Genomic DNA, 27,047 nt, shown 5'->3' on the forward strand with positions numbered 1-27,047 from the left:
TGAACGAGCGAAGAGTCTTCGAGTCGGGTCGAGTGGCAGAATTTGTCAATTATTGTGGAAATATTTCACAAAACGTATATACCCATTGATGTGTAAATATTTGGTCTCCCTGGCTCTTCATCTCCCTATGGTGGCCAAAGAAGAATGAGCAGAATTCTTGACGGGTTAACGAAACAATTTTCGTGCCCCCTCGAAAGCCAAACAGAAGTTGTTCAGGGAAACAGTAGGGTTGTGACACCTGGCCGGCAAGGTGTGAAAGCGGAAACAAATCAACAATCACAACAAAAACAAAAGACAATTCGGTTGAAAAGCGGCTGTGACCAAAAAAAAAATAAAAATCATCTAACAACATGTCAACTAGAGTGTATTGTCAAGTTTTAAGAATCGAATGAGGAATTTTCTATTCCCTATCAAACCTTATTTAAAAGTCTAGCAGCTTGTAACAAAATCTCTTGTTGTTTATTGTTATTTACTCTATAATCTATAAATAAGTCTTTACTTTTGCCAACTACCGAGTATGACGTCCAAGTAATCTAATCCAAAGATAGTGCATTGACTGAAAAACCTGCCGGCATCGAAAATTTCATTTCGAGGGAGAAAAAATGTGATCAGAGCAGTGGGACCACCAGCTGCGTTTAGCGCATTTAAGGGATTTGCATTATTCAGAGCCTGGTCAAAGGCGGAAGCCCGTGACGTAAAAGCCGGCAGCATTTTTGGGCCGCAAACCTATTTTGGCTGCAACGGCAGCTACGGCAGCCCTGCGCAAATCAAAACACACAGCTTAGTTCGGCAGCCAGTCTGTTTGCATTGGACTCTGGCCGAAAACTTTAAAGCCGGGCCGAAACTGGAGTGGCCAGCATGGCGGATAGCCAGCCAGCAGCCAGGAGTCGCGCCGGGAACACGTTTCCTAGCCACACACCGTTGTCTGGGCACGTTCGCATCAAGTGGCAGTGCCCCGACCTGGCAGGCGTTTTGTTTATTTGCTTTTTTCCCGGCTGCTGGCTTATTGTACGGCAAGTGACCGGACCGGGTCCCGAGGAGTGGGGGAGTAGAGGTGGGAGAAAGCTGGAACAGGAATGGTAACGGTGAAGTGGGAAGTTCTATGGCTGCAGCTGCCAACTGCGCGTATACGTAATTTTATTGCCAAGGCTTCGGTTTGTACGCTTGCGGCTCAGCCGTTTGTTTTGTTATTGTTTTTATTCTTTCTTGGCTTTTTTTTTTTAAGTTAACAGACGGGACTGAAATAGCCTCTTTAAGTTTGAGTTGACCAATTAGATTGATAGTCAGGTGTCTGGAAAAAAATAGACAAAAAGAAAACTTTTTAATCTAATATTTGCCTTAATGTCCAAGCTGCTTGTCCATCTTCACATACCTCACTGTGACCATGACGCATGGCCTTTACTACTATATCGTAAGTAATGTTTATGTCGTCGTGTCCGGCAATTAGGCGTTCTTCCGTTCGATAAGATACGGAATCAGGCCTCACAACTCCGACGATTCTTATCAGCGACCATGCTGGTAACCCATATAAATATAGAAGAGCGTAATTGAATAGAATGGCTAGATAATTGCTGGCTCTGCCATTATTTATGGTTCACACTTGGGGCAGATATAATGAGAATTTATGCACTTGTTTCGAAAATGTTGAATGGACGATTTGGTGAGTCTAAGGAATGCGGCAGATTATTGCCAGTCTAGCAAGGGAAGATCATACGGAATTTATTAAAAGTCTATAAATAACATGCGGAAATTATTTCTATTTTTTGGAAAGGAAAATTTATAGTTTGTATAACACAAATGTCTGCGATGAAGTGCTCTCAAATACATACTTAATCCCCGCATTAGCTAAAAATCCACTCAATAGATGTAAAAGTATTTGAAAGAAACGTGACAATATTCGTAGGGCGGCGAATCGGCAACAAGTTGCGAAAAAATAGGAAACTAACATATACCATTCGAAATAGAACAGATAGAACATCCAATGATGTCGTATTTGTTTTTGGCCGCTGGCTGTTGCCAAAACGACGAAGAACTGTGTAGAAAATGTGCTAAACGACAAAAAGGGGGGAAAATGATTTTTATTCGCTTACAAAAACAAGCCGCAAAATGAGCGACAAGCCAAAAAGAGCGGGCCATACAAATGGCTCGGCAATTTATTTTTATACCAAACAGACAAATGCGAATACAAATACAGGAGTCTATACAGGGTTTGTGGCTCTATTTGTGCTTGTGTTTGTTTATTTATAGACACGTATTGAACATTCGCTAGAGAAGGAGACTAAAAGAGAGTGACTCGATCGGAGAAAAACCGAAAAAAAGCCATTACCGATTCTCTCAATTATCAGCTAAAACACACTTATTACCACAAAGGAATACACTCGCGTATAGGTAGTATGGTATTGGCAAAAAGGCATAGCAGAAAAGAAATGGCAGAAACAGCGGCGCGGCGCTGAGGCGAAAAACAGCTCAAATCAAATAATGTGCGGCCAGGCCAAAACAGTTTGAGGCAAAACGCTCGCTCGCGATGACACAATAGCACGCTGTGGCGCTGGCGAACCAATTTTTCGCTAATATCAAGCATACGCAACGTGGTGCACTGCCGCCAGCTATAAATAAAGAAAAGCACAATACCACTGTGTAAGTGTCGGAGTGTGTGTGTGTGCCATTTTTTAAGTGCGCAAAAAAAATACAAAACACAAGATATTGAAAAATATTTGAATATCGATACGTTAGTGAACAAGTGAAGTTGAAACGCAAAATGCTGCATTAAAAATAATAGCCATTAAATCGTTTAGATAAAAATTAATCCCATCAAATACTTCAAAGCAAGACACTAAAACAAACAACAACTCAAGTGCAAGTCAATCAAATAACTATAAAAAAAAAAACTTCAAAACGGGTCAACGATTGCGGGAAATCAGCGGCAAAAGACGCAGCAACATGATCTACATTGATGATTCAGAGCCGGAAGGTGGTAAGTCAAAATGCCGATAAGGGCTCTCAAAAAAAGCCAACTTATATGTATGCAGTATATAGGCAACACTGCGTATACGCGATAAGAGCCACTGTCTACATTTATCTATACATTGTACACAATATTCTGTATATTGTATGGTCCTGATAAATGCGACAAATGGCTCAATCGGTAATTCGCAATTATTATACCCTCTATATATTCTTTTTTAGGAGATTACAAACGATAACTCTTTGAGCTGTGTTATTGCTTTTTACTTTCTTTGGTTTTTCCCCAAAATAAATCCCCCAGCCAGAACAGCAAATAGACAAATCAAATCATCGCAAATCTATGGCTTAGCAGCTGTTTTTTGTGAGCCCAGTTGTTATCCGTTAACTACGCTTTAATAAAGGGGCCAAAACAATAAACATTTTCGGCTCATGATACCGATACAGAAACTGATACTGATACTGATGCAAAACATTAACTTTTATGCATCGATAAAAAACAAACCGAACCAAACCGAACGGAGCACAACTGCAGAATGGATCTGTGCGAAATCAAGCTGCGAATGGGAGAAACAAATGCTTAAACGATTTAGAGCCGCATCCCATGGGCAGGGGGGCTTTTAAAAATACATGAATTTCAATAAAATACGACAATGCCCAGCCATGACTGTGTTTTTTCGGGGGAGGCTTTCTGGTAGAGGCTGGAGGCTATGTGGGTGGGTCCCCAAAAGGGTGGCCAGATAAGGCGTACTGCGATCAGGAAACATTTGCGACGCCGTTTCCATTGTCAGAAACAATAAATTTCACGCATAAAACAAAAGAGAGGCCAAATAATTTTCTTTTCCTTATTTTTTTGGTTGGTCTTTCGTATTAAAGCCGAAATGAAAGCTAAAAGGAATCAGTAGGGCACAAAAAACCAGGACTAGCAGACGATGAAGGATAAATGTCACATCAGATGAACGTTGGTAGTGAGACAAAAAAAAACTGTGGCAACTGTGTCTACAGTGGTTTAGACACCAAAAAGACAAAGGAAAGCCAAAAACCCAAAAAAAACTTCCAAGAGGAAAAAGGAAGTGTCAAGTAGTTGGGCCCGCAGGAAATGGTTTTAGGGGTATATGGCCCAAGGAGTTTGGCCCGGCCAAATGCATATAGCATGAAAAATGTCGAGTGTCGGGCGATTCGAAAAATGAAAGGCACCCCAAGCGGAAGACAGACTTTCGACAAAAAGGAAGGAAAACCAAACGCGTAACACGACTACACAAAAAGGAAGCCATCCACAGAGGCGTCCTGATTTAGTGCCATACAACCCGAGTATGGTGCAAAAAAAAAGGGTTACACCTCTCGTTTTGCCAGGCACTTTTTCCCCAAATTGGCAAATAACAACAAACGGAAATACTTGTCTACCTGTGGCGAAGGTGGCAACCTGACCGATTGGCCAACCTTTTTCTGGCCAAATTCCCACCTTTTTGTCGAGAGAACTGTGTGTGTGTTGCCGGGTTTGTCTCAGCTGAATTATGTGCTAATGGCCCATAAGCTGATTTCTCAATTTCCTTTCCCCAGTTTGTCTTGGCAATTATGGCAAATCTTGTGTATCAGCTTTGCACAGAAATAAAGAGGAACTTTAATCGAAGCGGAAATGAAAGCATTTTCAGCGGAAATTGCTAAACCGCACACGTGGATTTTTAATGAACATTTCAAAAAAATGTTTAAATATTTTTATACGCCTTCGCATGTTTATACAAAACTTTAATAACACAAATCAAATGGACGCTTATCCTATTTTATTTTAAATTTTAAATGCAGTTCAGATAATCGGCCTGCGGAGAAGGAAGACAAAGCACGCCGATATTGTATAAATATTTATACAAGAAATCTGCATAAAAATGTGGATTCTAGCGTCATTAGATGAGCGAAATATACATTTTTCTACATAAAGAACAAATTTCTGACTGCATACAGTGGAGGCTGGCCAGGATGTACAGATTCGATTCGAAGACTATACAAGACCATGAATTTTAATTGGGCATTCCATCTAGCGGGCAGAGTCTGTTGGGGGAGGCTGTGGGATACATTATTCATTTCTTGGCTTTTTTTACGCCGCCGCTGCTAACCGAAAATATTCAAAAATAAATGTGTATTTTGCTTTTGATTTTTCGTACTGTGCTGCCAAGGTGAATGTAAAACAAACAGCCAAAAAGACCGAAAGAATCTCTCACTGGGTGTCTTCAGAAAAGTTACTCAACGTCCGTCCGTCCGATCGGGTCGGATCGGATCGGATCGTCCACTCTCCCCATCTAGCTCTAGAGTCTATACATATAGGTTTTTAGATACATATATATAATTGAGATAAATTTATTTTACGTCGCATTTCATGTTGAAGGTCGTTCGTTGATATTCACTTGAGTTGACGTTGCGAATTCCTCGGCTCTGGCTCATCGCGGGGGTCTCTGTACTCTACAATCTACGAGTGCACTTGGCTCTGTTTCATTTTCTTGGCTAATATGCCAGAGGCACATATTTGATCATTTATCTATTTGTCAAGTAATTATGTAAAATTTCACGTTTCCTGATTTTCTTCGATTTTTCACTCTACTTCCCTATTTTCTTTGCTTTTAAATTTGCCAATTCATTGGCAACTAAGTCCCATAAATACACTAGCATATAATATATTTTATTTGTCTGAATGAATGCGGCTATGTTCGGTTTCTCATTTTTGGCTTGAAACCAAAATTTAAGAATTTATGCTCCTGCCTTCAAACAGACCACAGACTCGAAAAAAAACCAATATTTATGAGTGCCGGTCAAAGCCAAATTAAAAGACATTTTATTTGCGAATATCTGGGGATTAAAACAATTTATAGAATATTTAATTCAGCCGAAGGCATTTAGCAAAACCAATTCCGAAAATCGCATAAAATTGCTGCTCGGAGTGCAGCTTAACATATTGTTTTTGGCAAACAAGGATATTCGTGGGCTGGCCCCAAAACATGTCCAAAATCCATTCCATATTATTCCACCGGCAGTATTCGCCTGCAGTGTTGTTTCAATTTTTAATGCAAAAGTATCTCCGGCAGTTGTCTGGGTCGCAGCTGCAGGTAGAATGGTGGCATTAAAAATGCAGACTGGTCGTGAGTGCCACAGATATCTATATACGAACATACTTACATATATGTATACATCTATTTGTATGTGGGGAGTACGATTATAACGCATACGCCATGTGGTCCTCAGAAGAATGGAGCAGCGAGTGGAGTCGCAACCGAATGCCGCATGCTAAACAAATTAAAATTGAAATTTAATGTATTGGCAGTACAGCCAGCCTGTAGACTGGCAGTACAGGCAGACAGACATCCAGGAAGCCTTGTTAAGATTGCATTTGCCAAATGCAAAACTAAACAAACAAGTGATAGAGCCAGCAATAGACGGAGCAGAAAGAGACGGGCAACTGCTTGTTGCAACTCAATTTGCATGTAGACACTTCGCGCCCAAAATGACAAACGGAAATTTCCATAATGCACAACATTCTCGCCCAGAACTAGAACCAGACCCCCAAAACGCCAGCCATAATGGTATTCGGGCTAAGGACGCTGCTCGCATCCAGCTAAAATAATCAAAATTATGTAAATGCTTGTGGCGCCCGAACTCGAATGTTTTTATTTATTAGCAGCCTTGCATTCCGCCTTTGCATGTCATGCAGGTCATTTCATTTGCATTTGCATTCCACGTAGTCAACATCATCAAAATTGTGTTGTGCTTTATTTCGGTTTCAGCCGCGTTTTGTAATTTCCCTGCCCCATTTTGCCAGGACCAGGCGCTTTGTGTCTGATTTATGGCTCCAACTATATTCCAATATTAGAATCCAACTCGTCACATCACAGTCCCAGAGCTAATCAAGCTCTATAATCAAATGTTTGGTATTATTTGATGTGGTGCTATTTAGTTTTCATTTAAAATTGTTACTGGTGTTACTTACTCGTAGATTATTGCGAATGTGGGGCCTCATTTAATTGTTGCCCAGTAACTGCATTTAAAATGCGGTATCTCCTCTCGGTAATCGCCTTTATGTGGCCAAACAGATCGTTAATTCAGACTGAAATTAAATGAAAGGCAATAAAGTGTAGCTGTAACTGGCAGTGCGTTCTGGCCGGGTCAAGAGTAATGCGTTGGTTACCTCCCCACAGCCAGCTCCTATTGGTCTGAGCACTCAGATCCTTAGCTCTCTTGGTCCTGTTGACGGTTGGCAGCTATCTTGTCTATTCACTGTCCATCGGGAGTGACTTAAATGTATTACCATCAACCACTGGCCAGAATGAGAAGCGCTAGGCTTTAAAACAGCTTCAAGGACCTCTAAAATTGGGGTTTGAAAGTAATTGCTGTCCAAGCTAAGCTACTTTTCCACCAAAAGTCAGAAAGAGTGCTTTAACGTGTCCTTAAAACCCACTGCTCAGCACATCATTGGCCAGTGGCCTGGTCACTGAATATTTAAGCACTAGAAGGGAGCGTATTGTATAAATAACCTCAACACCATTAAATTGTCAAACGTGCCACCGTGGGTGACTATCCTTTAGTTTGTGCCCCTTTGTATCCGGTGTGTGTGTGAGTAGTGGCTGTTGCCACATAGCTTGGCAAGTGCAAACTTTATTTAGAAATGTCAAACTGTCGCTCAGCCTGGACACGCTAGAGATACAGATACAACTGCAGATACAGATACATTGTGCTGCAGCGCAGGTACGTTGTACATACAACATACGTGTCAGCACAAAAGCGGCAAGTGGGAATGTGGGGCATGGGGTGCACGGGTGCGATTCAGGACACCACATCAGACAGTCGGGCAGTAAATAAAGCGTTAAATTTTAACAAATTGTTGGCAGAAGCGCGTGCGAACAGCCACCAGCTGGCTGTCATTGAATCGATGACCTTTCAATTACCTCGCTTTTATTCGGTGGATGGATGTAGGATGTATGTAGGTACCGTGTAACTAACTAAAAACCTGCTTCTTGATTAATTACTTTGTTTGCTCGCCGTTAATTGATTTATCTTGCTGATGCCGCAACTAATTCACCCAGCTGGCAAATTATTTATGGGCCGTACCACGCCCCCAGTGCATGTGCCATGCTCTGTTTATACACACGGACACGGCCAGAATGTGAAAACGGCACTTCCGGCCAGAATGGCGGCATTTTTAGACCCAGTTTCTATTGTCTGCAATTTACAGTTGTGATTCAATTATGCCCCCAAACAAATGCAATTCGATTTGAGTGCAAATATGTGTTTTCGCACTGTACTATTGCCTCTGGTTTTTCGCAGACTTCGGTCTCCGCCTTTGATTTATGCGACCATTGGCCTACACACACACAACCAGGCTAAAAAAATTGGCAAATAGATATGGTAGTATCTCTACAAAGACTGTGTGTTTTTTCCTCTTCTCTTAATTCATTTGTTTTGGCAGCTGTTTTGGCCCAAAGTGCTTGTGGTCGATGGATTTAATCTAAAGCATCTGCCCCTTAAATTCTTCAATTTTACTCCGAATTCCCCAACATGTGCTGGAAATTTGAAATTTTGATGGCAAAGAGCGAACCTGAAACCACGCAACTGCCACTGGCATGGCCTTTGAGCAGGCATCTCATAAATTAATACATTTTTGGGCGAGATGCCATCGAGTGGCAATAATTAACTAGTAGCTCTACTGCCACTAACGGCCATCACACCAAATCGGCTATCGATGGCCAGGATTTTACGAAAACTAGTTGGACAGAAGGCTTACACCACCTGATGTTGCTCGATTTTTACACAAAGGGGGATATCATTAGGATTATTAAATAACTTGTTCTAACTAAAATAAATAACCAACTAAATCATAACTTATTTAAATGAATATATTCTACAAATATTTGGTTATAATATTTTAGTTTCCTCGTTCAAATCCTAATATCTTAACCACATCTGTCAGAAACTCAACCAGGAACATTTTCCATTGAAAACGGCACAGGAAGCGGATGGAGGTTGAAAGCCATTTATGAACGGGATAGCGCACCGTGTCTGTGGCTGCCACACGTCGCTCATTAAATTAATTAAACGTTGAGTCGCAGTTGCCACCGAATGCATCGGCTTCTTTTCCCTTCTTTTTTGAGACACTCGCCCAGTCACACAGTTTAGCAAGCCAACAGTTTAGAATTCTCGTTGCGCGCCTCGTCGTGCCACTTTTGATGCCACTGCGTTGCCATTGCCGTCTGGTTAGAAAGTTTTAATGAGTTCATTGCGGTGTGCATCGTTAGTCTGGCTTGAAATTGTTTTGCATTTAGAAGCTGCAGTGGCAGCAGCCAGCCCTGCCTTTTGCTCTATTGATTGGTGACAAGTCTAAAAAAAATACGTTACGAGTGGCAGTATCCTGGAAAATTTTAAAAATTCTAATATGTGCTAAGCTATTAGGGTTAAAGTATTTTTATTTATTGATGAGATTCCTAGAATAGAACTCTAGGAAGTGTCACTCAAGTACCCTACCCTTTTTTCTCTCTCTGCTGAAAAATTGGTTTGGCCCATATCCTGGCCCATACTGGCTTGTGTTTATCTTTGCAGTCGGCAGTCTCCATCCGATGTCCTTTGGCCCATTGTTGAACTTTGGAATTGCCTTGAAATTGCTGTGCTCACATCGATCAATTAGCAGGATGCCGGAGCAGCGTTTTTGCTGTCAGTTTCGCAGGAGATTTAAATTTAGTGCTGCCGATGCAGTGTCGCTGCAGTGGCACTCCACTGGCCTTAAAGCATTTTCCGTCATCTCAACTTTTGGTGATTAAAAAGGAAAACAGAATGGAAAAAAATTCCCATAAAAACACACACTCACTCACGCTTATACTCATCCCTGGGAAAAGTCTCGAATGGCAGTGTTGATTATAAGCGCGAAAGCTCACCCATACAGCCAGGCGGAGATTATGTGGGTGCCCACAAAAGCCAGCGTAATGAATGTGTAAAGGGATAGCCAAAGAGCGAGTAAGGTAGAGGAGGATGAAAGAGAAGGGGCGAAAAGAGATGCCACAAAGCGTTGGCAAGAAGCAATTCAAGAAATGCGAGCAAACAGCAAATATCATCGTCACACACGGCGTATGCGTAACATTGAGGAGGGCCAGTATTTCAGAGCCATAATAATTGAAATGCATAGAAATAACTCGCTTAGCCGTGCCCCAAATGGCTAAATGAAAAGTAAAATAAGCGAAAATGAAAATTCCAATGGAATGAGCCTGGGTAATAGGATAAAAAAAATAATGTAACGAAACGACAACCGGAAAGGGCAAGGACACGTCACATGCATACAAATTTCTAATGCTAATTTCATTGTGTCAAAGCTGGTGACAGCACATGCAAATTAAATGAAATAAAATAAAATTGCATCACCCCGAGTAAATTGACAATGTGAGAGCTACAACCCTCGCAAAAAAAAAGAACTAGAAGCTGGCCCTCTCCCCAGTAAGGACGCATAAATTTTGAATGGCAATTGCCCAATTAAAGTGCGCCGCAAAAGTATGCTACATAAACGGGGAAATTGGCAGGGAAAAGCCGTGAAAATGCTCTCAGTCTCTGGGTTGTTAGTGTGTCACTGCATTAGAGCAGAGAACTGAAGAGCTTTACGACCGGGAACCAGGACGAGGGACTTGTCTCAGTTCTCAACGCCCAAGGTCCCCAACCACACTGATTATTACTTTTCATTTTTCCATAACGATTTTCATTTTTCCCTTGCTTTTCCCCACTCGTGTGTATGCAAAAATACAAAAAAAAAATGTATAAAAAAAACAAAGTTGAGGACAAGCGTTGTCGCAGCGGATTTACGCTTCACATACAGGCACATCAGCAGAACAAAAAAAAAATATGATGAAGATGAATTGCCATTGTTGAGATACTGCCGAAACATTGGATATAGATATGCGCCAGGATTAATACGAATATATGCTTATGCATGTAAAAATAAATGGATACAAGGCTGCTATTGATTTGTCTCTTGTCATCTGTTCCCTGCTCGCTGGGCCCATAAAACATTTGTTTAAAACAACTGACAAAAAATTGGATTTAATTCCGCAACCTTCGCTTGTCATTTATCATTTATTGAATTCGTTATCGACGAGCATTTAGCATCTAACGTGCCCACTCGATTGCGAGAAATAAATTGTGTGTCACATTCCCTAATCAGATCCACATTGACAAGGTTCGAACGAACAGTCTATATACTAAGCAAAGACACTAATGAAAGACTCAAGTTATGGCCTAAACTTTTGGCTCTTTGTGCATCTGGCATCTCGGAATCAGAATCAGAATAAGAATCCTTTGTCCTGGCTTTGATGTCACATATGCCTGAGAATATATTCACAGCCCACTCATTTCCTTCTGCATTTATGCATGACCATACCGTGTGTGGGAAGTTCTCTGAAATAACCAATTTGGAATGGCACCGTAGCCGTAGTCGTCACAGTTGCAGTCAAGGCAAACTTTTGCCATTTTTTAATTCTCCCACCACAGGCTTACAGCCATCCATCTGTAGTTCTGGCCCATTCTCGGGCCCAGGCACTTAGGCTGATTAAAGTGCACAGGCATCCCGGCAGCAGCACCAGCATCCTCATCATCATCTGGTATCAGCCGTATCATCATTGGCAACAATAACTAGGCAAATATATACTTACAAAAGCCATGAACACACTGACTGCAGTTTTCGTTTTCCATGAAAAGGAAATCCGGAAACATGTTTATTTAAAACGCCAAAAATAGAAGCGTTTAAAAGCAATGTAAAATTTATCTCAAAATACTTTAATTTGTCAGTTTGTAGGATGATGCCAGGACATAATTTTAATTGATGGCTGATTTCAACAAAACACTCTTCATAATTGAGACATAAAGGAATGGCTTGTAATAAAGTTTACACTTCTTATGTATGTCCTTTGATTGAACCAGAGAGTAAAATCCACTCAGCTTCTAACTCGATCTTAGTGGCAGTGTCCTGGAAAAATATGTGTTTCTTGTCGAAATCACCCCGTCTGGCCTTGCCATTAAATGCTCGGCATAATTCTGGGGTCCGGCGACGACTACGCCGGTGCTTAAGTTGGTCGCATAAAAAAGTGTTATTAAAAGCGAATATAAACAATGAGCGAATGCCGGCAAGACTCTTATGCTGGCGAGGCACTCATATTAAAATGCCGACGTCTGGCTGTGGTATTTTCCTTCATTTTTTTTCGCTTTTTGTGGCGATGTAATGTGTGGCACATTGACATACGTGCCGTTTGATGTGCAACAGTTTGAATTTGTTGAGGCCTTAAATTGTGTTGTTAAAAGAAATTTCATTAAAGACATTACATAATTTTATGCCAACAACAAATTGCAGCTCCAAATCAATGGATAAAGGAGTCGGGGGATAATATTTTCTACCTTCGTTTTTTAGGATTTTCCTTCATTTTTGATTCCATTTTTTGTTCAGTAATCTGAAGGCAAAGTCAAGGCAAACTTGGCAACAGTTGCCAAAATGGAGAAGGAGGTTGGGGACTGGCTCATCCTTGTGGACTTGACAACCGGAGCAAAGGCAAATCAAAGAAAAATTTGCTGATTTTCATATCAGAAAAAATTGCCATCGTTGGCACAAAAAATCGTTCGCCATTTTGCATCAGCAGGAACAGTAGCACCACTCTATTGAATGAGAAGTGCAAATATACTATTTCCAACTCCCTCTACTTATAGTATATCTATCGAAATTTATTCCCCCCTCACCGTCCCGGCCACTTTTATTGATATTGTGCATAAATTAACTTTATAAAGTTTTTTTGAATTGAATTTGCAACGAGTTGCACTTTCGAGCACGACCCCCACCCCACACACTCACTGATCCGAGTGGGTGAAGGATACATCGAGGATATAGACATAGAGACGCTGAAAGTGCTTCACTATAAGTGTTGTCTGACACAGAATTGCAACTCGAGACGAATGCCATTGCCTGGGCAGCCATCCAGCGAGGCAGCCAATAAAAATAATTTGCGTTAAGTTGATTCTTAATGGATGATTATCAATTGGTATTATGCTTCCTGCGAATATGCAATTACGGTCGTAACAGTCTCATAATAGCTTGAAAATATACTGTAATTGAATCAATTAAACCAAAAAAGCTTTAAAAATATGTACATATTCCTATCTGGTTAAAAATCTGAGCATATATTTTTTTATATAGTACTCCCCGCTTTACCTGCCATCGATCCTTGTATTATATGTACATCTTGCAGCTTAATGGAACTGAAATTGATTTACGAAAACACTTCAAACGACTCAAGTCCAATTTCGATTGCATTTGGTTTGTGCATTGGGGTAGATGTGCCACAGCCACAGCCACGGTTGCTGCCACAGCCACAGCCACGTCCACGCCCACCTCGTCTGGTGGCCTGTAGCATATGGGCATATACAGCCCACTCTGTTAACCCCCAACTGCCACATTTGTCCCTGTATTTTCCTTTTGGATAAGCGCTGGAAAGTACGCAGTGCAGTGCAAATGCCAAGCAGACTCGATATAAATTCATTTATTCATGAGCTCGAACCAGGAAATGAATGGGAGCTGCCTGCCAGCTACCTGCACTCCCGCCCAGGTGTGGCTGTGAGTATGAATATGAGTGGGTGTTTGTGCATAATGTATGAATACTTGTCTACGCTCATGTTGAAAGCGACAAGCGGTAAGCGAAAAACAGATAAACTTTTATCATTTTGGCGAGTCTTTATGATAATCCATAAATTTCATTTAATTTCCATTTTCAAAACCATTTCAATCACTTTTCATAGAGCTATTTTTTGTTTTTTGAATGTTTAGCACTTAATCTGCTTTTAATATTCAACTAAACACGGAATGTTCGTAGTACGAAAGTTTGACTGTATCTTGCATTTCGCGATTTGCCTTTCTGGCGATGCAATGAACTATGATTTACGAGTTATGAGGCCGAAAAGTTGGCAACTTTTCAGCAACTTTCATTCCATGGGGGACCCTCTTCAATTTTCTTCGTCTAATGCAAGTGTTTGCCGAAACTTAAATTGTGCGCATTATTGGCAGAGTGCACTCAAAATGCACTCACACACACACTTACTCACTTTCTGCAACGGCAGACATGCATAAATTTGCGCAAAAACCGTTTAAACGAGATATGGATAAAGGGTCCCAGGGGGTGTGGCTAAAAGGAAGGCGTCAAGTCTCGGCAATCGCAGCAAATGCATACAAGCGTCTCGCAGCACACACACAAAAAGCAAAGGAACTCACACACTCACACAGTCACTCATAGTTCGTTTCTATTCACTGAAGACGCTCAACTTTCACTTTGAATTTGCCAAGTTTTAGCTTGGCCCCACCACGCCCCCGCTTAGCCCCTACTAGCCGCCTCCTTTTCGATTTTGAAAAGTCTTTTGCCAAAGGCTGGTGCTGCTGCTGCTGCTGTGCATTGCCTTTGATTTTAAAGATTTATCGTGTTTTCCTTAGCATACTTATGTGCGCCATTTACATATTAATGGGACCAGCTGCTACGAAAATGACAGAAAATAGATCATAGGCAAATGGATGGGCAAAAGTTGAAGGAGCAACTAACTAACAGAGCGACTGACTAACTTTTATCGCCAGCCTTTAACAGATTATCAATAATTCCAATTGCGAATTCTCAAACACACGAGTGCTCAGACATTCATTTTTCTGGCAAATCTCCAGGGTTTATTGTGGTCAAATGTCAAGATGGAGCACTGGAGCAACGTAATGGGGAAAAAATTTATGAAAAATTGTATAAAGCTTGGTGACCAGACCAGGAAAACTTCCATATGTTGACACTGAGAAAAATAATTTAAAATATGGTTATAGAAGGACTTTTCTTATATATTTAAAGCAACTCTTAATCATAGTTCTGCGTCTTTGTTGAATTTGAATTTTTATATATATATATTTATTTTTGTTTATATATATTTTTATTTATATTTATATTATATATTATATATATTTTATTATATATACCCATTTTCTCTCTGTGCATACATATTTGTCACAATATTCCCATTCGTCACTGTTGTTGCTCCCATTTCATAAGGCTACCCGGGCTCCCTGTGCCTCCCTGCACAAATTCAATTGAATAAAGTCATTTTTATTTGTTTGCCAACTTGCAGACATACTTTATACAAGAGAAAACGAGAGCAACAACGAATCAAATTTTGAAAAGGGTTTTCCCAGGAATACAAAAAGAAAACTTGTCTGCAATATGTCCTGCGAAATACATGTGACAAGCACAAACTGTTGTTGAGCAGTCGATGGAGGACTCCCGGTGCCCCATAATAGCCGATATTAAATGCATTCTGAAAATGTAGGACGGACGAGGAGGCAGGACAATAAAAGTGATTGAAATGCCATATTTCCAGTCCTCCCACTGAATAGGACCACTTTGTGTGCAGCTTGTAGATGTGTGAGTTGTTGTTTCGAGTGTCCAGGAACTGGAAATCTAATCAAATCACCAAGTTGAGGGCTTAATCAGAACGAAATGTGTAGTTCGTAGACTATGTAACCCGTCTATGGCCTGTCAATTTATGGCATCTAAGCTAATATTTCCGATAAGAGGAGGGCGGCAGTTAAATAGTCTACTTAAAAATAGTTTTTCAATGATAATGATTTCAGTTTATTTCTTCCAATAGATTAACTTTGATGGAATGATAAATACTAGTTTTTACGAATGCAGTTTAATGCCTTGAAAGCACCTATTAAGTTCGTTAATCTTTCTTATTTGCAGTCCTGGAGCCGGCGTTTCCAATGCGCGATGTGACCATAAAGCGCAACGTCGATGCCCATAAACTTTACGACGTCCTGGGCGAGGTGGGGCGGTAAGTATTCGACTGCGACTTGATCGAGTCCCTCGGACGATATCCAACTAATCGATATTACCCCCTTGTGGGTGTACAGTGGAAAATTCGGAACGGTGTACAAGTGCAAGGACAAGACGAACGGCCTGCAGTTGGCGGCGAAATTCGTGCCGATTCCGAAGCGGGAGGACAAGCGGAATGTGGAGCGGGAGGTGGAGATTATGAATTCATTGCAGCATCACCTCATTATACAATTGTACGCGGCATACGAATATCAGAAAATGATGTGCGTCGTCCTGGAACTGTAAGGATGATTTCCCCGACCGTCAAAGGCCAATACCCAATATGAATGTGTTGATTTTGTTTGTCCAAGTCTCTCGGGTGTGACTACCTACTATACTCTATACTCTCATTCTATATGTAGCTATGTATATCCCTTTCTCCTATACTATTCGTTAAGTTTGTTGTGTCCTTTGTTGTTTGCCACATTGTCGCCGGGGACACAATATCTTGCAATCAGTGGGAATGTGCATAAAATACGATTTACACGTACGCACATTATCGTAAAGTAGTAAACTTTTCCCCACACAAACACACACCACCAACTGGCACACCAACACACACAGAGATATCGGAAAAGGGAACAATTTTCCAAAGGAAAAGCCTTAAGCAACAGGTTGTCCCTCTCGCACTCCAGTACTTGAATAGAAATTTATGCCAACTTTTATTTGCCTCGCGAAAGTTCTAGCCTCGAAAATGAATGCCGACATGGGTTAAGAGGGTCTCTAATGGCCCATAAAAACATTTGAGGCAGGTATTTTAGCCCGCTGATTAGTCAACGGCCTTGACCCACATTCACCCCCTCAGTTGTGGGAATACAAAACAAGAAACAATTTCATTTTCATGACCAGACAAAGACCCCAAAAACTCTTTGTCAACTTAAATTAATTTTGAAAACAAAACAAGGAAACTGCAGTTTGACAGTTTTGTTCGGTGTTGTTATGACTTGGCCAGGACTTGCTATCCTGCTTGTTTTTGTCATTTTACCACCCAGAAACAAAAGTTAATTGTTGACTTGCCTAGTTCTCCTTGCCAGGATTCATAACAGAATGTTAAACTATGGCCAACATATTTCGCCAAGAAGAGAATTTCTCCCAAAATGCACTTCTGAGCTTCAAGGAAAACTGCATAAGCATCTCTTGTTGCTCCCGAAGCTCACAGTCTCTGAACTTTTTAAACAATTAAGTTTCTGGAATAGCCCAAGTACAACAATGTGCCAGTTTTGTTACAGAATTCCAATTGCATAGTCCACATTGCAGCGTAAATATTTAAAATCTGTTGCTCATAAGCCTGATCGGATTTTCTTAATTGAAAGGATATACGAGTATGAAGTTAAAATTTGTATAAAAGAAAATGCTTTTCAACTATTGGATTTTAAAAAGTTAATATTAGATTTAAACCCTTTAAAATCAATTGGTTGGAAGCTTTTCTGGTGTTTTTAAAAGAGTATCTATTACCAATTATATTCGAGCATCCGAATAGTCGTTGTTTAGGAGGTTATCATATCCATTTCACTGATGAAATGTTTCACATGAATTTTTAATTTAGTCGATTTCGGAGTGAAGTGCATCAACTAACGACCGGACTAAATAAAAAAAACAGGAGAAATACTAATCCAATGCAGAGTTTCTCTTGTTTTTTTGTCGGATTTTTTTTTTGATGAGAATCTGATGGATGGGAGGGTTTTGTGTTGTATTGTACGAGATGTTGTCCGACATCCAAAAAAGCAAATCTCTGATGACATTTGTCGAGTGTTTGAACATAATTCCCTCCGATGCCAATCTGCATGCAGCTAGTTGATGCCCCTCACTCGGATGGATGTTCATGGATTATCTGATTTTCGTGTTCTGGCAGAGCAATCGGTATTCTTGTAAATAACATAACTAGTTTAGTGAGAGAGGTCAGGTAAGGTAACTAAATGCCAATCTAAAAAATAATGGTTAACGGTGAGGAGGAGAGACTAATTGAAAGGCGATAACCTGGCTTTTGTTTCTGAGTTTGCATGTTGTTCTTTGTTACTTGTTGATTGTTTTTTTATAATTTCTAAGGAGTTTATTTATAATTTATTTAATAATCTTTAAAATATCCACAGTATTGAGGGTGGAGAACTATTCGATCGCGTTGTAGACGATGAGTTTGTTCTTACGGAGAGGGTCTGTCGAGTCTTTATTCGCCAAGTGTGTGAAGCCATGGCCTTCATCCACGGCAATGGCATCATCCACCTGGATCTGAAGCCCGAAAATATTCTGGTGCTCACACAGAAGGGAAATCGCATCAAGATCATTGACTTTGGTTTGGCTCGCAAATTCGACCCAGACAAGCGCCTCAGGGTAAATATTTAACTCAACCAAATATTTGTTCAATAAAAACTCAACAAAAATGTTATGGCTATTTCCAGGTACTCTTCGGAACACCTGAGTTTGTGGCCCCAGAGGTTGTAAACTTTGACTGCATCTCTTATGGCACGGATATGTGGAGTGTCGGAGTTATTTGTTATGTGCTGTAAGTGTTTAATTTTTACTCCCTGACAGTGGTTACTGCATTACAAACCTTCCAAGGAATTAAAAGTTAATTGTCTCAAAAGGTGTGCTTAGCCAGACTCAATATTTTCAAACAATTTGCATTCTGGCAGTTGGAAATTTAATCAGAACCTCCTTTCATATCCAAAGGGTTGCTGCCGTGGCAGAAAACCAATTAAAAATTTTGTACCATCTGAAAATATAATAATCAGAAAGGGTAGCTCCTGCTCCAGTCCCTTCGTGTATCTCCTTGTTTCTTCTAAGAAGTGTGGGCAAATTTAATTTAGTTAATTAAGTGTTGGTTTGTGTTTTTATTTATTCTACTTACGTTGCTTTTACATTTTATGTTTATTGACTTTGCCACACCCCCACACCCACTTACCCAACTCACACACAAAATACACACATGATATGTTGCGGTGTGGCATGCTACATGGTACAGCATCTCAGGACTTTCGCCATTCATGGGCGAGAACGACATTGAAACAATGTCAAATGTAACCATTGCGAAATACGATTTCGAGGATGAGTGCTTCAATGGCATATCCCCGGAGTGTCTGGATTTCATAGCCAAGTTGCTGGCAAAGGACCTCAGGTGGGTGGTGGTTGTAATTTTCCTCCTAATTAGAGTCTGGTTCTGAGACTTCATCATCTCGATTTGAATTCCCTCCCCCGCAGCACCCGCATGACAGCCGCCGACTGCATGAAGCACAAATGGCTGCAACAACGTCCGGCAGCCGCCGCCTCCGCCAATCCCATCACTAAGGCCATCTCCTCGGCATCCAAGACGCGTCTGAAGTCAGAGTCTCCGGCGACAGTGAACTCAGAGGACTCCTCGGAGGAGTCCACGGAAACCATTGAGGACGATGACGACGAGGAGCCGGTACAGGAACAGAAAAAGGTGGGCGTTGCTCCTAACAAACTTGAGGACAGCGAGCAGGACGAAGAGCTGGCCAAGCTCTGCAATGTTGGCGACCAAGAGGTAAAGTAATACTACCTCTTAGAAGTAGGCTCTTTAATTGAAACCATGATCTTACCCTTCTTTCCTCAGAATAAAGAGCTGGATGCCACCAAGGATAATCTTAAGAATTTCATCGTCCGCTGGGAGACGCATCCAAACAGCCCGTACGTATTCGACGTGGAGGGCAATGTGATTGCGCCCCTGAGCGAGACCAGCTATCCGCATCCGCGTCGGACTCATGGCCCGGACAGCATGTCCTCCTCCCGAGGTGAGTACGGATCCCAGCGACAGCGCGACCGACACGCCCTCATCCACGGCAAGTGAGGCGTCCGCATCTGCAACTGCATCCTGCAACCGGATCAACATTGTATATTACACGATTAACTTGTCAAACTAATTGTTGTTCTTAACTTGAATGTATACCAAGTTGGCCAGTTCCTTCTCGCTCTTTCTCTCCGCCCCTCTCTGTTTATCTTCTGTCTCTGTCTCTGTGTTAACCCCCAACTCTTCTATAAAGTCCTTACTGAGCAGGGAGGGGGGCCAGCTTGCCGGCTAGAACTGTTGTTTATGTTTAAGTAACCGTAGCCTTAAGAAAAGTGACTGGGCATCCTTATAGCGGATTCCCAGCTCAATTAACCATTTTGACACTGTGATAATGACAGCCATTGACATAAAAAAAATACTGAAAAATATATCCGAAATATAATTCAAATTCAAACACAACGATACTTCTCTATAGTTTCTGTGAGACATGAAACCAAACTTTAAACTTCCTTAAATCCCAATCCCAAAAATCCGCTCCACTCCCACTCCCAAAATCAAAAGCTACCCAAAATCCACTCGATCCCCGATTCAGGTTTAGATCAGCACACATATAGCCATAGTCTCTGGTCTTCCAGCCAGGTAAGCCCAACATCCAGCTCCAGACAATCCATCATCCTCAGAGTTTCGCAGTCAAATTCCAAAGTCAGTTTCATGTTCATTTGTGATTTGTCCAAGAGGGGGATACCTCAGTATCAGGAAAAGTAAAAACCTACTTTAAAATATAGTTATTTTTATAAATTTCTAATTAATGGTTTTAAAATCTTGAAGGACAGTTTTGGAAAATAGTCTTGATTCTAGAAGCTTTTCATCAAAATTTTCACTTTCATAATCAAAGAATTAAACATTATCCTAGACTCTACAGAACTCATAAGCATGATCTGTATATTACCTGTACTTGGCACTTCATGTTCACTAACCTCTCTGTAAACTTGTATTTGGCTATAACCCTGATAACTTCCACTAACAAATCTAATCCATCTCTATGTGAACTAAATATTTATACACTTCACCAACACCTTCTAAAAGACCTCTTCATAATTCCAGTTTGTTCTCCATCGCCTTGCGAATCGATTGCCACCATGACCGATGATGAACGAGGGGAGGACTTGCCGGAGGAGGAGGAGGCCCGCAGTGCGGATAACGAGAGTCCGCGGTCCCTGGCCACCCCCATCAACGAGTCCCGGGAGAAACTGTTCCCCACGGTGGCCACCTCCAGCCCAGCCACGCCCACGCCGCAGCACCTTTTCAATGAAAACTTTGACGAGTTCTCCGGCAGCCAGTCCACCGCCCAGCAGCAGAGAAGCATGAAGAGCTATCTGCACACCTTCGATCGCCGGAACTCGGACACTACCTACCTCCTGGGGCGTCGCAGTTCTGGAGAGCGTGTTAACCTGGCGGACGAGATACGGAAGCTATCCGATCACCTGTTCATGCTGGCGCAGATCAACACCAAGCTGGGAGATGCCAACAACAACAGCACTACCCCAGAAGCTGCAGCAGCCCCTAAATCAGCTCCTCCAACTCCATCTCCGTCAGTCGCTCCAGTTACCGCTCCCGCAAGCAGCAGTTCCAGCAAGACCAGCGAGACCACGCAGGAAGGCAACCGCTGGACCAGCAAGACCACCTCGAGCAGCAGCTGGAACAGGCCCACACCCCGGGGAGGGCTTCTCAGCCAGGCCAGCAGCAGCTCCCAGAGCCAGACGAGCTACGACGATGGCCAGGGCAAGACCAAGATCAGCTCGCTGTCCGTTAGACTGCAGCAGTCCATTGAGGAAACACCGACGCTGAGGAATGGTAGCAGCTCCTCGGTCAAGTCCCAAATGCAAACACAAACCCGAAAATCCACAGTGAATACAATGACCAGCTCGAATGCCAGGAGCACCAGCAGCCAGCATGTACAAAGGAGCAGCACCACCGCCTCAAAGGTGATCTCCAGCAGCAGCAGCAGCTCCACCAGCACAACCGCCACCTCGAACCACCAATTCATCAACGAATCCGCCAGCAGTCGGCGGGCCAAGTTCCGGATAAATCAAATGAGCCGGGACGTGCCCGTTGGACTGCCGGACACCCACCAGACCGTGAACCTGGAGGAGGCGGCCAACACCACCAAGGACTGCCTGCTGCATCTGCTGGAGAAGTACAACGAGACCAGAAGCCGGAACCCGATGGGCCGGCATCAGAGCATTAGCGTGGACTGGCACGTCAGCGACAACCTGGAGTACCGGTCGATGAGCTCCATCAATGCGTTCTTCCAGCGGCACAACCACAATGGCGGGGGGCAGAACGTGCGGCACATCCAGGCCCAGCTGGAGGAGAAGGCGGCGGGGAAGTAATTTCCTCCTCGTAGTATCACCTACCGGGAGTCCCCTGTATATATCCGATATATATATATTTGTATGTGTAGAACGGATCGGCGGAAGCGAGAGCTCACCTAGATAATGGAAACTAGTTAAAGCTACAATGTTGCGAATAAAAAATAATATTTATGTTTATGTACTTGAAGTAAGCAATAAATCAAATTAATTTATCAAAATAAAATGAAAATTGAATTTAAATATGGAGTTTTAACTAAAAAATAGTACTGCAAAGAAAAACAAATCATAATAATAAAGACATCAATTACTACCGACTAAAAAATCAAAACAATTTATTGCAAAAAAAAAAACAAATCTAATTATGAATCGAATACAAAATGCATTAAACTATATCATACAACTACTGCTGCTACAACCAAAGCAATGAATATGAATTAGGATCGAATAACAAACATTTAATAGTTATGTGTTTATATAAGAGAACAGGGAGCTTTGTTTTTGCCTTTTTTTTATTGAAGAATGCGTTTTTTTATGACTTAATTATACATCGAATATCTATACATATAAATATTAGGAGAATACTTTGGATTTGTTCTTAGTTATGCCTTACAAATAGATGCTTTGTATAAATGTGGTTAGGATAGGCTCTGCCTATGTGTAAAGTAAAGTATGCTAGCATTTGTACATGATAGTTTTTGGCAAAATTGATCCTATAATTTGCCCAGAGATCATAGCAAATCATAAAATACATTTTTACCGCCGGTTAAGAGCTGATAGCGCGGCAATTCGTGTTCATTTGACTAAAAGCTTGATTAACTTTCAGCCAAAGGATCAGGAATTGGCACACACAAGTCAAGCTGTTCGTTTTCGTTTTATTCACTGGTCGAATTAAGGAATTAATTTTAGGTGGACGAAAAAACAAGGCAACAATCAGCCAAAGTAAGCCGATTGTGGCGTCGTTCTAGCTCCTTAAGAATTCAATTCAAAATTCAAGTCTGTTCTGCTTTTTAACTGATGGCTAAGTTTTAATCCTAAGCTACCGGAAACAGAACAGAGATGAGTTTTGTTATACAAAATACAGAAATTCACAAGCAAAAGTTGGCAGAAAGTTATATAAAGTTAGTATTTCATTCGTTATAAAGGTTAAATTTTGTTTGGCTTCACGATATTTGAGACTAATTCCATTTAGCTTGCGGTCTCGCCTTCCTACACTCCTCTCTTCTGGCTCAATAGTATAGTGTTTGTTGTTAAGAACTAATCACTTAGTTTATGGCATTTCTCACTAGAGAAATCTAGAGAAAGTTTCATTTATCCCTTACGAGCTTACAATGTGGCTTACAACTAATTACTGGTTACGAGTAATTGAAGACTAACGATTAATATTCGCAACTGTCGCCCTTGCACTGCATAAAAAGGTTGTTCGTAATAAAAGTTTAGGAAATACTACACAATCGCAGTGACTTAAAAAAATTATAAAAATAATATTACAATTGCAATTCGGTGGGTGGGCCAGCGAACCAGCGACATTAGTTGTGGCGCGGGCGCTTCAGCATGGCCCCCAGGTGCGCCAACCCGAATCCGGCACTGGAGCTGGCGGACGACGAGCTGGGCGAGCTGGTGCGCAGGCGTTTTGCGGGCGATAGTTTCTTGGGAGCCTGGGCCAATCGCTTGCGCTCCTTCATGAATTCTGCAAAACGAAAAGAACAGAAAATGGGCGTTATTATGACGTCAAATTGGTAAATCAAAGTCAGCTGCTGCACTTCCGGTCTTCGGTCTCAGGTCTCCCCTGTTCGCATGTCATTGATCCCGAAAACAGCAGGCGCCGCCTGTTTTTGCACATTTTGATTTCGGTTTCGGGCAGATCCCTAGATTGTGGCACGTGGCCGGCATCCGCTGATCCTTGCCAAGGGTTGCAGAGCCTGATGCCGCATTCGGGGGTAGCAAACAAATGCCAGACGGCAGCCAGACAGTCGGTCTTTAGCCGGTTTTTCAGGTAGGCAAGTGAAAGCAAGAGTGGCGGCTGCATAGCTGCATAAATTACACGCTCTCTAGAGTCTATGTAGCTTGCCGGCCACTGAAAAGTCCAGCCGAAAGTACAGCAAGTCGAGGCTTTAAAGGCTTCCCAACTGGCCACCACGATGCGGGTGCATTTATAATGCCCAGAACAGACACTTTTTATGATTGTAATTACACATGCATATGCGAGTGGCATTTACTAAAAAAAAAAGAGACTGGCACTTACAACAAAAAGCGAACTACAAAGCAATCAAAGGGAGGTTTGATAAGGCCTCTATGGATGGTGGTGCATTGAAAGCCGATCCCCATCCCCCTCCCAGGGCTCTCCCTTTTTTTCTGTAATGAGGTCAGGCCATAGACAAAGCGGAGTCACAGCTGTTGGCATTTATAGATGCACGCAGCCAGTTATCCAGCCCAGCCCGGCCCAGCCAGCGACCCGCATGCGATCGATCTGTGAAACCAACCCCCGCGCAGCCGAGGATCAGATCAGTGTTCTGTGGGGAGATGAGGTGCCGGAACAGCTGCGGCCAGCTTTGGAAATCGTAACCCTTTTTAAGGAAAATAAATCTCCCATAAAGCAGCAACTAATTGCTATAATTTGGGGTTCAAGTTGGAGGAAACAACGCCCACAACGTACAGATCCCACAATGGGACAATAAAATATCCTTTTGAGGGGAAAAGTGGTTGGTAAAACCAAAAGCTAAACTGCCAGTAACCGCCTACAAGCGTAATTGCTTGGGAACCAAATATAAACAGGAGCGAACCAATCCATAACGAATATCGGAGTGCAATCAAGCCTGACTCTGGGAACGGTCAAGCTCTAGTGGCTTCAATCAACCCTCGTTCGAGACTCACCTGTGATTTTTGGCTGTCGCTTGCGCAGGACTGTCGAGGACGTGGAGGCTATGTTGCTGGACAATCGCACCGTGAGCGACTCATCCTGTGAGTCGTAGCAGGAGTCGTTGTCGGTGTTGGACTCCAGCGATGAGTTGACCAAGTTGGAGCCCAAGTTCTCGCGCTCGGATCGCTCGTTCAGCAGGGTGTCCATGTCGCTGGGACTGCTCTCCACGGGACGGACGTGAGCGGCACGGGTTAGGGTGTACATTTCCGGGGCGAAGCTCGACTCCTGGAAGCTGACGCGCTCCCAGACGAAGGGCGACTTCTCGGCCAGGGGGCAGCCGGCACGGAAATCGAATCCCCACTTCTGCGTGGCCATCTCCTGGTGGCGCTCCAGTTCGGCATTGAAGGGCCTTCAAATGAAATTTCGTTAGTTTGGACAAATCTTGAGGGAGATGCAAGTGCAAGAACTTACAATTTATTGGTGCTGCTCTCCGAGGAGTTGGAGCTGCCGAAGAGGTCACGTTTGATGCGGTTGAGCTGGCGGCCGCAGGGAAGGTTGCGACTCACAGCCGGGCTGGTGCTCATTTTGCAGAATTCACTCAGCATGACGGGATTCAGAACGCGTGCACTAACCATGTTGACTGTATCTCTGTATCCGTATCTCTGTTTTACACTCTCTGTTTTGGGGCCACTTGTTTGCGAATCGCACACCAAAGCGAGCTGTCAAACTTTTGGCGCCAAAATCTTTGTTTTCGGGCTGCTCCACCAGCGAGAGCGGGAGCGAGAGAGCAACAGTCTCCAACGCACGCACACACACACACACAGATGCGAGGTCTCCAAGCCAATGTGTGTGGCTGCGAGAGGGTTTATGTACGTACGAGTTACGAGTGTGTGTTGTGGCAGTCTATTTTGCGTTTTGCACTTGATTTAAAAGTGAAATTGTATCTCGCAATTGTCTATTCAGTAATTATAAACAAATCTATGAATGGCTTTGCACTTGGTAACCAATTGGATACAGAAGATTGTTTGTAAACTGCACTGCACTCTGTGGGATAGCTATGTGTCTCTTCGAGGGAGCACTGGGAACTGATACGATATGTCGCCTTCTAACAGCACACTTCGATCCGTAGTGGTTTATACAACTTCTCAGCGTTGTAATATCAACGTTCGTTCAGTTTTTATTTAACTTATTTCAAAAATATATAGCGCACTGCGCACTGGGCTATACCGATCGGGACGAGGTCGAAAAGAGGAATAAACAGCTAGCGAAGAGGCGAGCAAAAGCAAACGTCAAACAACCACCGCACCAGAGTTGGCAGCGCCGAGGGAATATGCTTCGCGCTCTCTATGCCGCAACCCTCGAATTCAAAAATGATCCAAAGGAGGGGGAAACTGCATTAAGAATGGGGGAGCGAAAGAGATAGGGACTGGTGTGTGGTTGGTTCTTGATAGGATTTTATTTCAAAAGATTGTCGAATGGGTAATGCACTTTCTTCGACTTTCATTTAAACTTGTTATATATATTCTTCAAGTTTTCTAAATAAGAGTAAGAAAAGGGTTTATAAAGCTACATTTTTAAAAAAATAAGTATTATTTTAAGGGTATTCTTAGTCGGCTTGTTTCCCTATACTCTCACTTCGATTCGCTCTCGTTGCTCGCTACCAATGCTCTTCCATCCTCGTGGTGGCTCCGTTCTGTTTGTTGTTGCTGCATCGGTGGAGCTGTACTTTTCACTGCGATGAGTAGATAAAAAAAATATAATGTTTTGGCTTCAGTTTGTTTGGTTCCAAACTGGATTTCTGGCTGCCCATGGGGCATGGAACGAACGGGGGGGCGAGCGGCTTGATGGGATTTGGGGCACAGTTTCTTTTCACTTTCCTCCCGTTGCCAAGGGCCGAATTGCACATAATATAGGCCACCGTTACAACGTTCGTTTTTCAAAACCATTATTAGGAAGTTACCATAGTAATCAGGTTTTCAAATATCCGTTACATCGGTCTTAAAGTTTCTTTCCTTTTTTGTTAAAATTTCTTGAAATTTAACTTTTTCACATTCTATTTATGTGCAAAATCGTAAAAAATTAAATTACACTACCCAAAGCAATAAAACGAGATTTATATTATTTGCTTAAATCCAATTATAGCGAAAACAAAGAGTCGAACAAAACCCTGAAAGTCAGATCCTGAGACTAAAGACATCATTTGCTTTGTCCCTTTGCAC

The 27,047-nt window shown here is 42.2% G+C and overlaps 2 protein-coding genes and 1 long non-coding RNA gene across 6 annotated transcripts; 1 reads left to right on the forward strand and 2 right to left on the reverse strand.

The window, feature by feature from the left end:
- Positions 1–22,200, forward strand: sqa (spaghetti-squash activator). 4 transcript variants are annotated; one of them, XM_017250768.3, is made up of 10 exons: positions 1–92; positions 2,796–2,974; positions 15,723–15,813; positions 15,893–16,096; positions 17,945–18,182; positions 18,251–18,354; positions 18,814–18,966; positions 19,050–19,353; positions 19,423–19,600; positions 20,701–22,200. In XM_017250768.3, the coding sequence occupies exons 2-10, from the start codon at positions 2,941–2,943 to the stop codon at positions 21,987–21,989; spliced, it is 2,595 nt and encodes an 864-aa protein (XP_017106257.2). In that variant the 5' UTR covers positions 1–92; positions 2,796–2,940; the 3' UTR covers positions 21,990–22,200. The 4 variants fall into 4 exon arrangements, with proteins under 4 accessions (XP_017106257.2, XP_070134198.1, XP_070134197.1 ...); XM_070278097.1 differs by having other exon boundaries at positions 13–74; XM_070278098.1 differs by lacking the exons at positions 1–92; positions 2,796–2,974 and adding exons at positions 13,202–13,649; positions 15,109–15,401.
- Positions 11,736–13,307, reverse strand: LOC138926001 (uncharacterized). The gene is made up of 2 exons (XR_011442287.1): positions 13,172–13,307; positions 11,736–13,065 (listed from the first exon to the last, which is right to left on the reverse strand). It is a non-coding gene; the product is annotated as an uncharacterized lncRNA (long non-coding RNA).
- A 262-nt stretch (positions 22,201–22,462) lies between the features above and the next one.
- On the reverse strand, positions 22,463–26,086 carry dap (cyclin-dependent kinase inhibitor dacapo). The gene is made up of 3 exons (XM_017250887.3): positions 25,300–26,086; positions 24,843–25,237; positions 22,463–23,658 (listed from the first exon to the last, which is right to left on the reverse strand). Exons 1-3 carry the CDS (start codon positions 25,461–25,463, stop codon positions 23,498–23,500), a joined length of 720 nt encoding a protein of 239 aa, XP_017106376.1. The 5' UTR covers positions 25,464–26,086; the 3' UTR covers positions 22,463–23,497.
- Between the last annotated feature and the right edge of the window lie 961 nt (positions 26,087–27,047).

This window comes from Drosophila bipectinata, chromosome 2R (assembly GCF_030179905.1).
Source record: "Drosophila bipectinata strain 14024-0381.07 chromosome 2R, DbipHiC1v2, whole genome shotgun sequence".
NCBI classification, from domain to species: domain Eukaryota; kingdom Metazoa; phylum Arthropoda; class Insecta; order Diptera; family Drosophilidae; genus Drosophila; species Drosophila bipectinata.